This window comes from Corvus cornix, chromosome 21 (assembly GCF_000738735.6).
Source record: "Corvus cornix cornix isolate S_Up_H32 chromosome 21, ASM73873v5, whole genome shotgun sequence".
NCBI classification, from domain to species: domain Eukaryota; kingdom Metazoa; phylum Chordata; class Aves; order Passeriformes; family Corvidae; genus Corvus; species Corvus cornix.
Genome location: NC_046350.1, coordinates 6,146,411 through 6,158,395, shown reverse-complemented (window position 1 = coordinate 6,158,395; position 11,985 = coordinate 6,146,411). Strand labels below are relative to the sequence as shown.

The window sequence follows — 11,985 nt, the reverse complement described above, 5'->3', positions numbered from 1 at the left end:
TGAAAAATCACTTAAGAGTCAGAAATAAGTAGCAAAGGCCATTGCATGAGTCATCAGTGACAACAAGGAGAAAAGGAATGTGAATGGAATTTTTTTTCTTTTTTTTCTAAAATGAGAGATGGCTCTGGCTGAAAGAAAATTATTTTTACTGTTACCAGAGGAAAATTTCCATTTGCAAACAGGGGAATTTCCACCTGAGACATATTGATGAAGACTCATTTACATAGCTGGTGGTAAAACTACAGATTTGACCCTGGGAACAGTGATGAAGGAAAAACAAATTCTCTTCAGTGGCGGGAAAGGGCAAAATTTTTGTCCTCAAATTTTGGTCTAGAAATAGATAATGTTTATTTTCATTAAGTCTTTAAAAATATTTACAAAGAAGAGAAGATGTATTTCACAGAAGGGAACAGTCCAGCCAGCCTAAACAGAACCAGGACTGGGAAACTGTGCAGGACAAGTACTGACTGTGTCAAGCACTTGGATTATGTGCTACAAGGGCGAGTGTGGCTCGAAAAATAAAGTAAAAAGCTCCATTGTTTATTAGGAGAGTGTCATAATTTAAAACACGGCAGCAGCCAGGTCTGAGCAAGGGTGGGTCTCCCCTCTCAGCAGCAGGAGGCACTTGAGCAGCTCAAGGTGCAGGTCTCACCTTGCCCCTTTCCAGGGCACAAACTCCCTGCTGGAGTCTCCCTCCCAGGGCAGTGGGAACAGGAAAGTTCAGTATTGGATCATTTCAGAGATCAGCATTTTCCCCCCCCCCTCCTTTTTTCTGCTGTTCCCACAAAAAAGGGGAAAACCCGAGCACCACAAACTAGCAAAGTCTTTCAAATCAGTCACCTAAAACCCAAGAGAGAGGGGACAGCATGGAAGAGCACGCTGCTCATTTCAAGGAAAATACCTGGACACTTGAAAATTAAGGGGAAAAAAGTCCTGCTCCTTTAACTGGTGCTTTTTGGGTCTGGCACATTTTAAAAAATCTACTCCTAAATAGATAATAAAAACATCCACATCTGTAAGCAGCACTGAACATCAATTCAGTTATTGAATCGAGTGACTGACAGCAGTTTCCATGGGCAGTCTCAATTGCTTCCTAGAAGAGGCTGCAGCCTGTCTTTGTATTTGTACATCTTACAGCCCTGAGCAATAAGGCTTCACCCAAGTGATTTTTCCATTTTTACAGAATTGCAGCGAGCTAACACAAATTACAGAGCTTGAGCACCTTTGCCCACACAACCACTCATTCACTCGGTTGGAAAATTGTGAGGATCTTGGATTGAATTTGATACAACTCCATTTTCACCAGGTCCCCAATAGCCAGTGTCATATGTATTAGTATGTCCTGAAGTTCCCAGCAACTCCCCTTGCACCCTAACAAGGAAAATGTCAGTATAATCCACACTGCCTGGATGTCCCTTTTCTAGAGGGTCTCTGCTGGGAGCTGCTCTGCTCCATCACACGGACCTGAAGTCCAGCTTTTACCCTGACACAAAGAGGAATAAACCATCAGACCAAAGCAGCCATAAAGCACCTGCAGTCTGTTGTGTGGGGGGCTCAGCAAGATGATAACTTTGCATTGAATTTCCTATTTTATTTCCTTGCTACCTGCAACAGGAAAAAACTCAACCTCTCATTTCCTTCCTCCTACCCACTTTCTGTTTGGTGTTTTGAGTGGCTGGTGCAAACCAGCTGCTGTCAGGAGCCAGATTTTCAATTTGCTCTTCTTCTGAAGGCCATGGATAGAGACACAGAGCAGAGTCTGCTGGCTAAAATGACAAAGTGACAGGGGTGAGGAGAGGGCAGTAACAGACACAGAGCTCACAGGCACAAGGGGAATGATGTTTAGATGCTGACAGGATGGAACTGGGCGCGCAGCACTGCCAAAAAGGAGAGGATGGAGCATGACTTTGGCTTTCTGAATTAGTCAGGGAAATTTAACGGAAAAATGTAATGAAATCTTTGCAGCCTCAGCCACACAGGTGTGTGCTGTTCTGGACAGCAGAGTACTGCTGCCAAGCCACATTGGTGACTTTGAGAAGGGAATGACCATGCACCACCCACGCACTCATCCACTCTTAGGGGTGGGGACCCAAGGGACGCACTCAACCCTCTAGAGAAGAGTTTGGAAAGAAAAGCTGCCTTGAAAGACATTCCTCCCCACCCTCAGAAGCCCCCAACAAAAATACAACTACTGACTACACGTGTTATTCCTTCCTTCGGTGGCAGAAGCAAAAAAAAAAAATCCATAAGCCCTTTGACACTCAAAAGACATCCTTCCTCCTCCTCGAACTTCTCCTTTCCCATAAAGATTTCTCTTTCTGTGCCATTTCCCAGTCTGTCACACTTGTGTCTTGGCTCCCACCCTGGAGCCAGACAAACGCCCTCTCAAAGCACAGAGCTCCCGATGGACCATAAGGGCTTTTACTGCCGGGCCCTTGGGCCACGGCACCCACTTACAGCCCATTCTCTGCTAACAGGTCATGCCCTGACTGTTCCTCCCTGCACGTTATTGATTTACCATTCTTCTCTTCCTTCAAAGCTTTATGGATTGCTGCTGCTCGCTCCGTGTTCCCTGCGATGGGAAGTCCCACGCAGCGCTGAGAACAGACACCAGCACCGCTGGCTGCTCCTCAAACACCACACGGTTTTCCCCTGTGGCCACATAAGGATCCAGACAGCAAACCTGGAGATTTGAACAGCTCCCTCAGATTACCAAATGACAAAAAACCCAACCAACAAACCCCTCCAAACCCACACCTTGTCTTTTTTTCACCGCTGAATCAGAACCAGCAAAAGCCCGCAGACATTTGAAATTGTGCATCCCTCCTCTTGGCAAAATACAAATAAGGCACCTGATACAATTTCCCAGCGTGGCTGAGCTCTTGTCCCCCATGGCTCTCATCTTTACTGAATCTTTGTCTTCCCTTATCTCTGATAAAGAGCAGGGCAGAATGTTTGGTGATAACAGATTTATCACAGGCACTGGGAATTGCTCAATCCACAGCATCAGAGCATTTTCCCCTGCTCTTCTTCTTGAGCCTCTTTTGTGGGGTTCCAGCTGACCACAGGAGAAAAGGCAGCCAAACATCTACTCAGCTTACAAATTACAAAAAATAGCACATGAAATCCTGCTAAGCTGCACAAAAGTAAAGATGACAACACCCAACAAACTTACACAGGAGAGAGCTGACAGAGCAAAGCCCCTTCAGTGCCCTTCAGCCACTTTGGACAGCACTGACCAGCCACAGCACAATCAAAACTTGATTCGTTTTTTATCACCTTCTTGATGCTCGGTGTTTGCAGCTCATCACCAGATGGTTGTGCCTGTTACCTTGGCTGTACTCTGGAGCCCTTGTAAGGGCTACAAGCTGAAAACACGTCCTGCCCTCGTGTGAATTAGCAAAGACTGAGGGAGCCCAGTAAACTGCCCCAGGGAAAAGTGGCCTTCCCCCACTGGCAGCTTCAGGAAACACTGAGTGTGAGTTGTCCAGCAGTGCTCCCCACTTATTGCCTTGGGATTAGTCTTATAGCAGAAAATTAAAACCAGTCACACTGCTTCTCTTATGTCACAAAAAAATAGAGGAAGAGGCCATAAAAAACCCCAGCCAGCAGCATAACTGATTCAGAATACACTATTTTGCTCTGTTCTGAATGAGGGGTCAGCAGCTCTGATTGTATGTGTGCAAATTCCCCCAAAATTTCCCTGAAACCTTCCATTACAGAAAGGCAACTAAACTCCAGTATTCAGTTTAGGCTGATACTTGTTTATTTACCTCAATTAAGATTATCTGTTAGATCTTATCATGGGTGAGTGAATCACCCTCTACTACATATGTGCAGCTGGTTCTCCCCAAGGAGAGGAGCACAGCAGCAGCTATACAGATTGCAAGTGCTCTCTGTAAAGGGGCTTCTCTCAGCACTGATTTTTCCTCCCCTTTTGGCTGGTTGCCTTAACTGAAGAAAAAATTCTGGTGGGAGGACTAAGAATAGCCAAGTGACAGGCTATTTCCTCTGACATAAAAGACAGTTGTAGCTTCTATGCTGGCTGTGTGCATCACAGGTTTACAAAGCCCAAAAAAAATTCCCTTAGGTAAAAAATTTCTCTGCAAGAGCTTGCAGAGCAAAGAGGGGACACCTGCTAAATTCTAAACGGAGATGCTGGAAAGACTTGTCATGGGAAACAGGACCAGGGGGTTAACAACCCTTGGAATTCATCAGGAAGACGTGAATGAGTGTCACCATGAAATCACCAATGACCAAGTGACATTTAGCACACAGTAGAGACTCGCTGTCAAATCTTATTAACTACATCCTTGTGTCACAGCAGACAGCTCTGCCCACAGATCAGAGACCACAGCATTACAGTGCAAAAATCATTCATGAGCCTACTGGTGGCTCTGGAAGGAACTGTAGAATGAAAGAGAAAAAGTAATCCTGCTGGAAATCTATTCCCACCATTTAGAAACCTGGACTAACCATCATTCTGTCCAGTTCCCTTACAGCCCTGGCACCAATTCATACATGGAAAAGTCAGGCAACCCTTCTCAACAAACATTTGCACAGGCTGTGCTCACCTGTCCGTGTATCACTGGTCTCATCTGGTACCACTGGTAACTGTTGAAAAGCCACAAAAATGGCACTCACAGGAGCTCCAGTGAGGGGATGCCCCCTCCCTCCTCGTCCTGCTCTAATGTGCCTGCAAAGCTCATTCATTGTTTTTCATCTCTCCCCAGCCACTGATTTAAGGGGCATCTTACCCGATTCCCCTTCCTTTCCCATCCCCAGTGAAGTCCTGTCTTTCCCTGCTTAGGCAGCTGTTTTTCCTTCTCCTCCCGGCCCATTTGCCTGCTGTTGTCTTGCTAATTATTTTTACAAGGCTCAATAATTGATGCAATCTTCCCCATTTTTCATCTCCTTCCTGCAGCAGTGTTTGGCAAGCAGGGAACTCCTGCAGCAGCTGCGCTCCGTTGGCTGCTCACCCACCTCCTGCCGAGAGCAGCCAGTGCCAGAACAAGACCGTGCAACCTAATCCTCTATTTACCTTTCCCTGGGCTCAGCAATCATTATCCAGAGGAGCAGCTTTGGAAGTCACTTAGCAACGTGCCAGCAAACCAGAGCTCTGATGTCACCTACAAAAATAGCATCTCAGAAACACCCAATTGTCTCATGCCCTGAACCAAAGCATCCGGGGCCGTGTAGCTCCATTCCTCAAAAATTGCTGCTTCTGGAGAATTTATCTTTGACTCGCTGGCAGATGAGGCAGCAACAGAGTGATTTCAGATTAAAAATAATCTCCCATTCTTCAGTAATCACACTGACTAGAGCACTCCAATGCGTGGCATTGAACAAGAGCACAGATCAGATACTGAAGTGACACAGGTCTATGTGGTAGAGCAGCTCCCTCAACCCTTCAAGTTATTCACCTGTGAAGATGAATTACAGATTGGAAACAGCTTTTTTCACATTTTGCTTTTTACTTATGGTCAAACAGGCCATTTCCCCCCTCTCAAAACAGCAGGGAGAAAATATGGCAGCAAATACAGGAATTACACTGACAGCAAAGTTCCTAGTGCAACATCTTTGTTTTTTAAGAATGTTCTTGGGCCCCTAAAAAACAGAAGTTACAGCTCTTGAGAATTTTCAGTTCTTTGCTAATTTTCAGTTAATAATTGACCCTGGGTCTTAGTTTGGGAACCACTTTTCTGAGAGTTCACTCTTGTCCAGCTGTACAAGCTGGCCCAGGCCATGGAAAGGGAGGGCAGCTCCTCTCTGGGGCACTTCAAACCAGATGCTTCCTCATTTCACACACTTGAGCAAACCAAGACTGCATGGTGGCTTTTAAAGCATGAAATCCAAGATTCTGCAGGAATCAGCACTGGTTGTTCAACATTCAGCATTATTCTGACACTGAGTACCTTTGACTGATTATCACAAGACTCCTAAGAACAGGACAAATTCTAGATTTGTCCATCCAAGAGCAGTTGAGGAAAACAATTCAAAGGGGAAAATTAATGGATAGTTCTGCTGCTGCACAGCACTGAGCAGGGCATTTATGGGGAGCACACAGACCACAGCACCCCCTCCTTGGAGGGCCCCTTCTGTGCGACAGGACCAACACACAACCATGCAGTGCCTTTTCCAGAGCCTGCACCCAGACCTTTGGCAGATGTTTCCAGGGGCTTCTTCCAGTCAAACAACCGCCAGCCCTGTCCTGCTCTCCTGCAGCTTGTTGTTTCTAAGAGCAGTGGTGTGAAAAAACAGGAAGCCATGCAGAGGAGAGAGAGAATACAGATTGAGGCATGAAACTGCAGCAGCCCCAGCTCCCCCAGCACTCACCCCCACCCCCTCTTCCCTTCCCACCCCCTCACCACAGGCCACATTCTCGATGAGAATGCTCAACTGCTCTTGACGGGAAACTGGGTACGGAGCTGGGCGGCCAGAGAGCCTCGGCGGGAGGGGAAATCCAGCAGCATGGGGGAAACGCGGCTGCCCGGGCTCCGATGGCCACGGATTGCAAGGAACAGCTCAAATCTGACTCTGCTCCGCAGGTGCATCCATTTCACGCTTCAAGGAAAAGTTTGAACCTCCTTTGTCCTCAAAAGTTTGGATTTGCTGCTTCAAAGATCCAGAGGACTGTTCTACAGACTGTTTGAGCTTTGTCTATGATTTGCTGCAATCCAAACAGGTCTTTGCACCATTCTGTGCCCATATAATTGTTTAAGGAATAAGGATCCCGAGTCACATCTCCCTGTTGAAAAAAGCCACCAGATCCTCTTGTCTACAGGGCTCCATATTCACAGCTCTCCCAGCTCACCCCGCACGGGCACATTCTGACACAAAGTTTTTGTTTTGCAGGACTCTTCATTGCTCACACTCTTATCCCTTCAGTCTCCAACACAAGGCTGAGAGATTGAAAGGGTGGAGATGTGGAAACAACAGTTGGGACAAAAGCACTGGTAGGGGACAGAAGGGCCAAGCAAACCACCAAAACCACTCCAGCACCCCGGCTTCCATGGCAGAGAAAATATTCCCAGCGTCATCCTGCGCATAACCACGGCTGTGCTTATGTCAACCAACTGTCTGGATGAAAGAGGGAAAGAGGAAATGTCTTGGGAATCCTAGTGTTGCTGAAAGCCAGGAAAAAGCCAAGCACCACACACAGCTTAGCCAGTGCTTCTGGAGACCAGTGCTCCAAAATCAAAGTGAATAAGGTGGGATAAGTGGCACAGCCTGAGCCACAGAGGGTGACAGAGCACGAGGTGAAGGCACAAACGACCTGGCACAGCCCAGAGCGAGCGACAGCCCAGGACCAGTTACAGCCATTCGCCCATGGAGAGATCAGCACAGCACCTCCCTACACCGTGCCTAGCTTGTGTCAATCAAAAGTCTTTTACATCAGTGCTAACCCAGCACCAAGCACAGATAATCCTGCTTTTCTACTGTTAGTAACACATAAAACCATTGTTAATTGCCAAAACCAAGGGCAAATGTGTAAGGACAGACATGAGGCCACACAAAGAAGAATTAAACAGTCTGGTATCTACTGGTGGGAAAGGGGAATGCAGAATTTCCTTAGCCCTACCCAAAGCCTCTGTACTGTTCACAAGGGATTGTGCTGGGCTGGGGTTTATTTATAAAACCTATAAGAATGTTGACCTAAGGCTGTAACTTGGAGAAAAATACGCGAAGGTCAGGTTTTCTAAATGCAGTCACAAACCCCAGAGAGAAGCTTACCAGTAAGACCCTTGGCTTTTGGAGGGAAGCAGAACTAAGGAGAGGCCCCAGCACTTCTGAGCTGCCAAGGAAACCGTGCAAACCATGAGCCATCCCCTGGTTTAAGTGCAACCCATGCTGCAGCTTTCTGTTGCAGCCACAGAAGCAAGGCAGGGTCTGGGGGGAGCTTGAGGATGCCTGAATGAGCCTGAGGGGGATTCCCAGCACCTCTCTCTGCTGGCAGAGGTAGTCAGCCTTCCCTGGCTCTTAGAATTTTTTGTCTTTTTAAATAACTGATGAAGAACTACGCTCCTACAAGTAGTGATTCAGAGCGGGGCCTTTATCTAAATGCTCTGGATCATTCTTTGTAAGAGACCATCCCTGCTGACAATCGAAGGCGCCTCTGGAGAAGGGAGACAGATTGAAGTGATTAACTCTTGTGTGGCATTTGCATCAGAACGTCCAAGTAAGAGACTGAGCTGTTTGCTGCTGGGGCTGTGGCTCGTTGTCCAAACCTGCTCGAACAAAAAGCCAAGGCCGCTGCAATAAAGGAGCATCGGAGGAGGAAGAACAAGCGGTCTGCGGTCCAAATGTTTGGCCCACAAACAGCTCAGCCATGGACATCCCTACTATTATTAGGAATACCATGAAGTCCTCATCAACTCGAGGAAAATTATCCAAGCCCAGCATGATGGGGGATGCTGTGGGGAGGGGGTGAGCAGGAGGAGCCCCCTCAGGTGCAAACGCCTCTTGAACATCCCCATCTCCGTGGGCAGACTTCTAGAATCTCTCCTTGGCGTTGCTCCAGCGTGTATTGATTGTTTCGTTTTCCAGAGGGGATGCCGGTATCTCACAAGGAGCCTTTCCAGCCCCACGACACCGGTCCCTGCGGTGGGCTGTGGCACGAACGCCCCATCTAGTGGCAACCAGAAAGGGAAAAGCTCCGGAGCCCGGCAACGCACAGCAAAGCGCTCGTTTAGGGGCAAGTTGCTGTAAATGGTCGCAAATATCTGGGGGAAAAAGCTTTTTTTTTTGTGTGTGTGTGTGTATGTGTTCCACCTGTCTGGGCTGGGCCCTGCAGCCCATCGCCGCTACCACAACACAAACAAAGGAGAGAGAGACGACAAATTCCTCACTCTGAACCCACAAATAGCAAAGCTGCCCGAGCATCTCACAGCCGCGGGCACAGAGCCCCTCAGAAACACACCAGGCTATAAAATTCACTTCACACACTCCTTAAAAACTCTTATTTTCAAGTGGAACAATCCCGGTAGGAGTGTTCTTTACTTAAGGGCACATAAAAGCAGCTTTGTCCATGCATTTGGTGGGACCACAGCCGAGACAGCCCCCGCAGCCAACGACAGCAGGTCCCAAACGCAGCCCTCATGGAAGAAGAAATGGTCACCACTCACCTCAGTCCATCCCTGCCAGGTGGGTGCTGAGCCGCTCCAGAAACAACCCCTGGTCAGGCACACGGGGGTGCAAGAATTTGCGGGGATCCCCGGGCTGTGGGCGCCTGGGGCAGGAAACCCTCCCGACCCCACACATCCCCCGGGTGCGGCGAGTCTGGGGCGAAGCGTCTGGGTCTGATCAGCACAGATGAGCTGCAGGTGTGAGGGGTGTGAGGGGTGTGAGGGGGGAACACCGCCCCCGGCCTCTGCACAGACTCGGCTCAGGTGGGCACAATTATTACCTGTTCCTTCAGAAATGCGCACAGCTGTTGCTCGTCTACAGGAGAGGATTTTCGTCTTAAAAAAAACAACAACAACAAAACACCCCCCACTAAAATAAACCCCCCACTAAAACCCCGAAGCCACCACTAAAAACCCCAGCGAAGCCTTCTTAAAAAGTTCCCTCTTGGGGCCGGGTTTCAGCCTGCACTGCGCCCAGCACAGGTTCCTAAGGAGGTTACGTGCACTGGACCTGGGCAATGGAAAATGTTACAGTATTTCCAGTGCTGTTTTTATCACATTGGTGGAATTTGAAGATGACATTTAGGATCGCTTTTTAAGTATAAAAGTTACAAAATAACAGCTATAAAATTGAATTTCAGTTGTACATTCTTTCAAGAAAAGCATCAAAGTAATTTAAGTACTTTCTGGAGCCACAACTCTTAGGAAATACTATTAATATAACATACAAGTGCTGCCCCTCACATAACAGTATTTGAACTCTTCTCTCTCTTAAACTTAAAACATGGTTCTACTGGAAGCGTATTTTGTCTCTGAGCCCTTATTTTGAGAGAAAAGCATAAAAACTACTCCCCTGAAATCAAAAGGAAAGAGATCCTTACACAACAATTACAACACCATTTATAAGAAACATATTAACAATGAACGTATGCAAACATACATAACCAGCAACAATATAAAACAACCCGTATGAAAAATCCATATAAATTCACTCTAAGTACAAACCCACAAGATTCACAGTATTAATCCAAGTATCTTTGGGGTTTTTTGGTTTGAGGTATTTTTCACCCAAGACAAATCTATATTGCTTTTCCATAGACCCTGAAAGAAAAGCTTCAAAATAAATTAAGGACACTTGAAAAAATAAGTTCCCTGCATGAGGCAAGGTCTGGCCTGTCCAGGACTCCTCCTGTGCTTTCAGGCTCAGAGGACGCGCGGTACCGATTCGTTTGCTCGGTGCTGCAGCTCCCTCTCGGGCTGCCTGGAGGCTCAAACAACAAAATCACAATTCCCCCCTCCCCCCCAAATCCAAACCAGTGGAGAAGCACAGTTCACTCCCCTCGGGGCAGACAGGAGTGAGACAAGGGGCGCATCTCGGGCTCTTTCTGCATCGCTCTTCCTGCGGCATCTCCCGGGCGGTTCTAAGTGACTTCCTCAGGAATCCAGCGACGATGCAGCAGCGCGCCGAGCCCTGCCCGGGCCCGGGCACTCATCTGAAGGCGGGGAACAGCCTGACCCCCAGACCGTAGGCCACCGCCACGTCCATTTCGGCCGGGCTCAGCGCCCAGGCGGGGAGCGGCAGCGGCAGCCCCCGGAGGACGGGCGGGCCCCAGGCGGGCAGCTGCGGGTACCCGCAGGGCAGCACCAGCACTGCCCAGGGCCCCTGCGGGCAGCCCGCGGGCACCGGGGGGACCGCGCAGGGCGGCGGGGGCCGGGGCCAGGCGGGGCTCGGGCGATCCCGGAGGGCGGCGGGGGCGATGCGGACGGGAGGCGGCAGCGGCAGCGGCGGCGGTAATTCCCCCCCGGGAACATGTCCTGGAAAGCGGGATCCAGTGCCCAGTGGTCGGCGCGGCCGTGGCGGGGGGCAGCCGTCGGAAGCAGGGGTTGAGGTTGAGGTGGTGGCGGACGCTGTTCTGCCAGCGGCGGCTGGGGCCGCGGTAGAAAGGGAAGCGCCCCGCGATGTAGGCGTAGATGCCGCTCAGGGGCAGCCGCTGCTCGGGGCTGGCGCGGATGGCCATGGTGATCAGCGCCACGCACGAGTAGGGAGGCTTCTGCGGGCCCCCCGCCGTGCCCCGCTCGGTGCCCGGCTCGGTTCCCCGTTCGGTGCCCCGCTCAGTGTCCGGCTCGGTGCCCCGCTCAGTGGCTGGCTCGGTGTCCCGCTCGGTGCCCCGTTCGGTGCCCCGCTCAGTGTCCGGCTCGGTGCCCCGCTCAGTGGCTGGCTCGGTGTCCGGCTCGGTGTCCGGCTCGGTGCCCCACTCGGTGCCCCACTCAGTGACGGGCTCGGTGCCAGGTTCGGTGCCCGCCGCCCACCGCTCACCAGAGTCCGTCTCGGCCATGGTCCCGAACTCCGCTCGCCCCAGCCCCGTGGGCCCTTTTAAACCCTCTCCCCGCCGCCCGGCCCGGCCCGGTCTGGTCAGTTCGGGGTCGCAGCCGGGTCAGGACGGCGCCTTGGCTTCGCAGCCGCCAGTCCCGGCGACAGGAGCGGGGCGGAACCCCGGCAAAGCTCATCGCGGGGCAGCGCCAGGGAGAAGGCCCTGCAGCCAAACCCGGTGGAATCCCCATCTTTTCTCGCCGTTCCCGTACAGGGGCAAACACAGCCGGCACTTGTGTCCCCACCCATCGCCCCCAGCCCCGGGGCAGGGCCGCTCGCAGGTCCCTGCAGGTACCGGGAGGATGATGGAGAAGCTGCTCCGCTGCAGCAATGGATTCTACCAGTGTCACATCCGTGCAAGCACCGCAAATCACTAAATCCTTCAAAATACACCTGTAGGTACAGAATTATTAGTGGGCTGTTGCCAGTCATTTAATTAAAATACATCCTCCTTTAAGAACTGTTGATTTGATCAGCTTATGCCACCTG

At 50.2% G+C, this 11,985-nt stretch overlaps 1 protein-coding gene across 1 annotated transcript; it reads right to left on the bottom strand.

The window, feature by feature from the left end:
- Positions 1–10,682: 10,682 nt before the first annotated feature.
- LOC120411128 (forkhead box protein E3-like) lies at positions 10,683–11,712 on the bottom strand. Its single transcript, XM_039564142.1, is given in 2 exon segments — positions 10,683–10,969; positions 10,972–11,712. Coding segments are annotated over 2 exon segments (777 nt in total). The 5' UTR covers positions 11,462–11,712.
- Between the last annotated feature and the right edge of the window lie 273 nt (positions 11,713–11,985).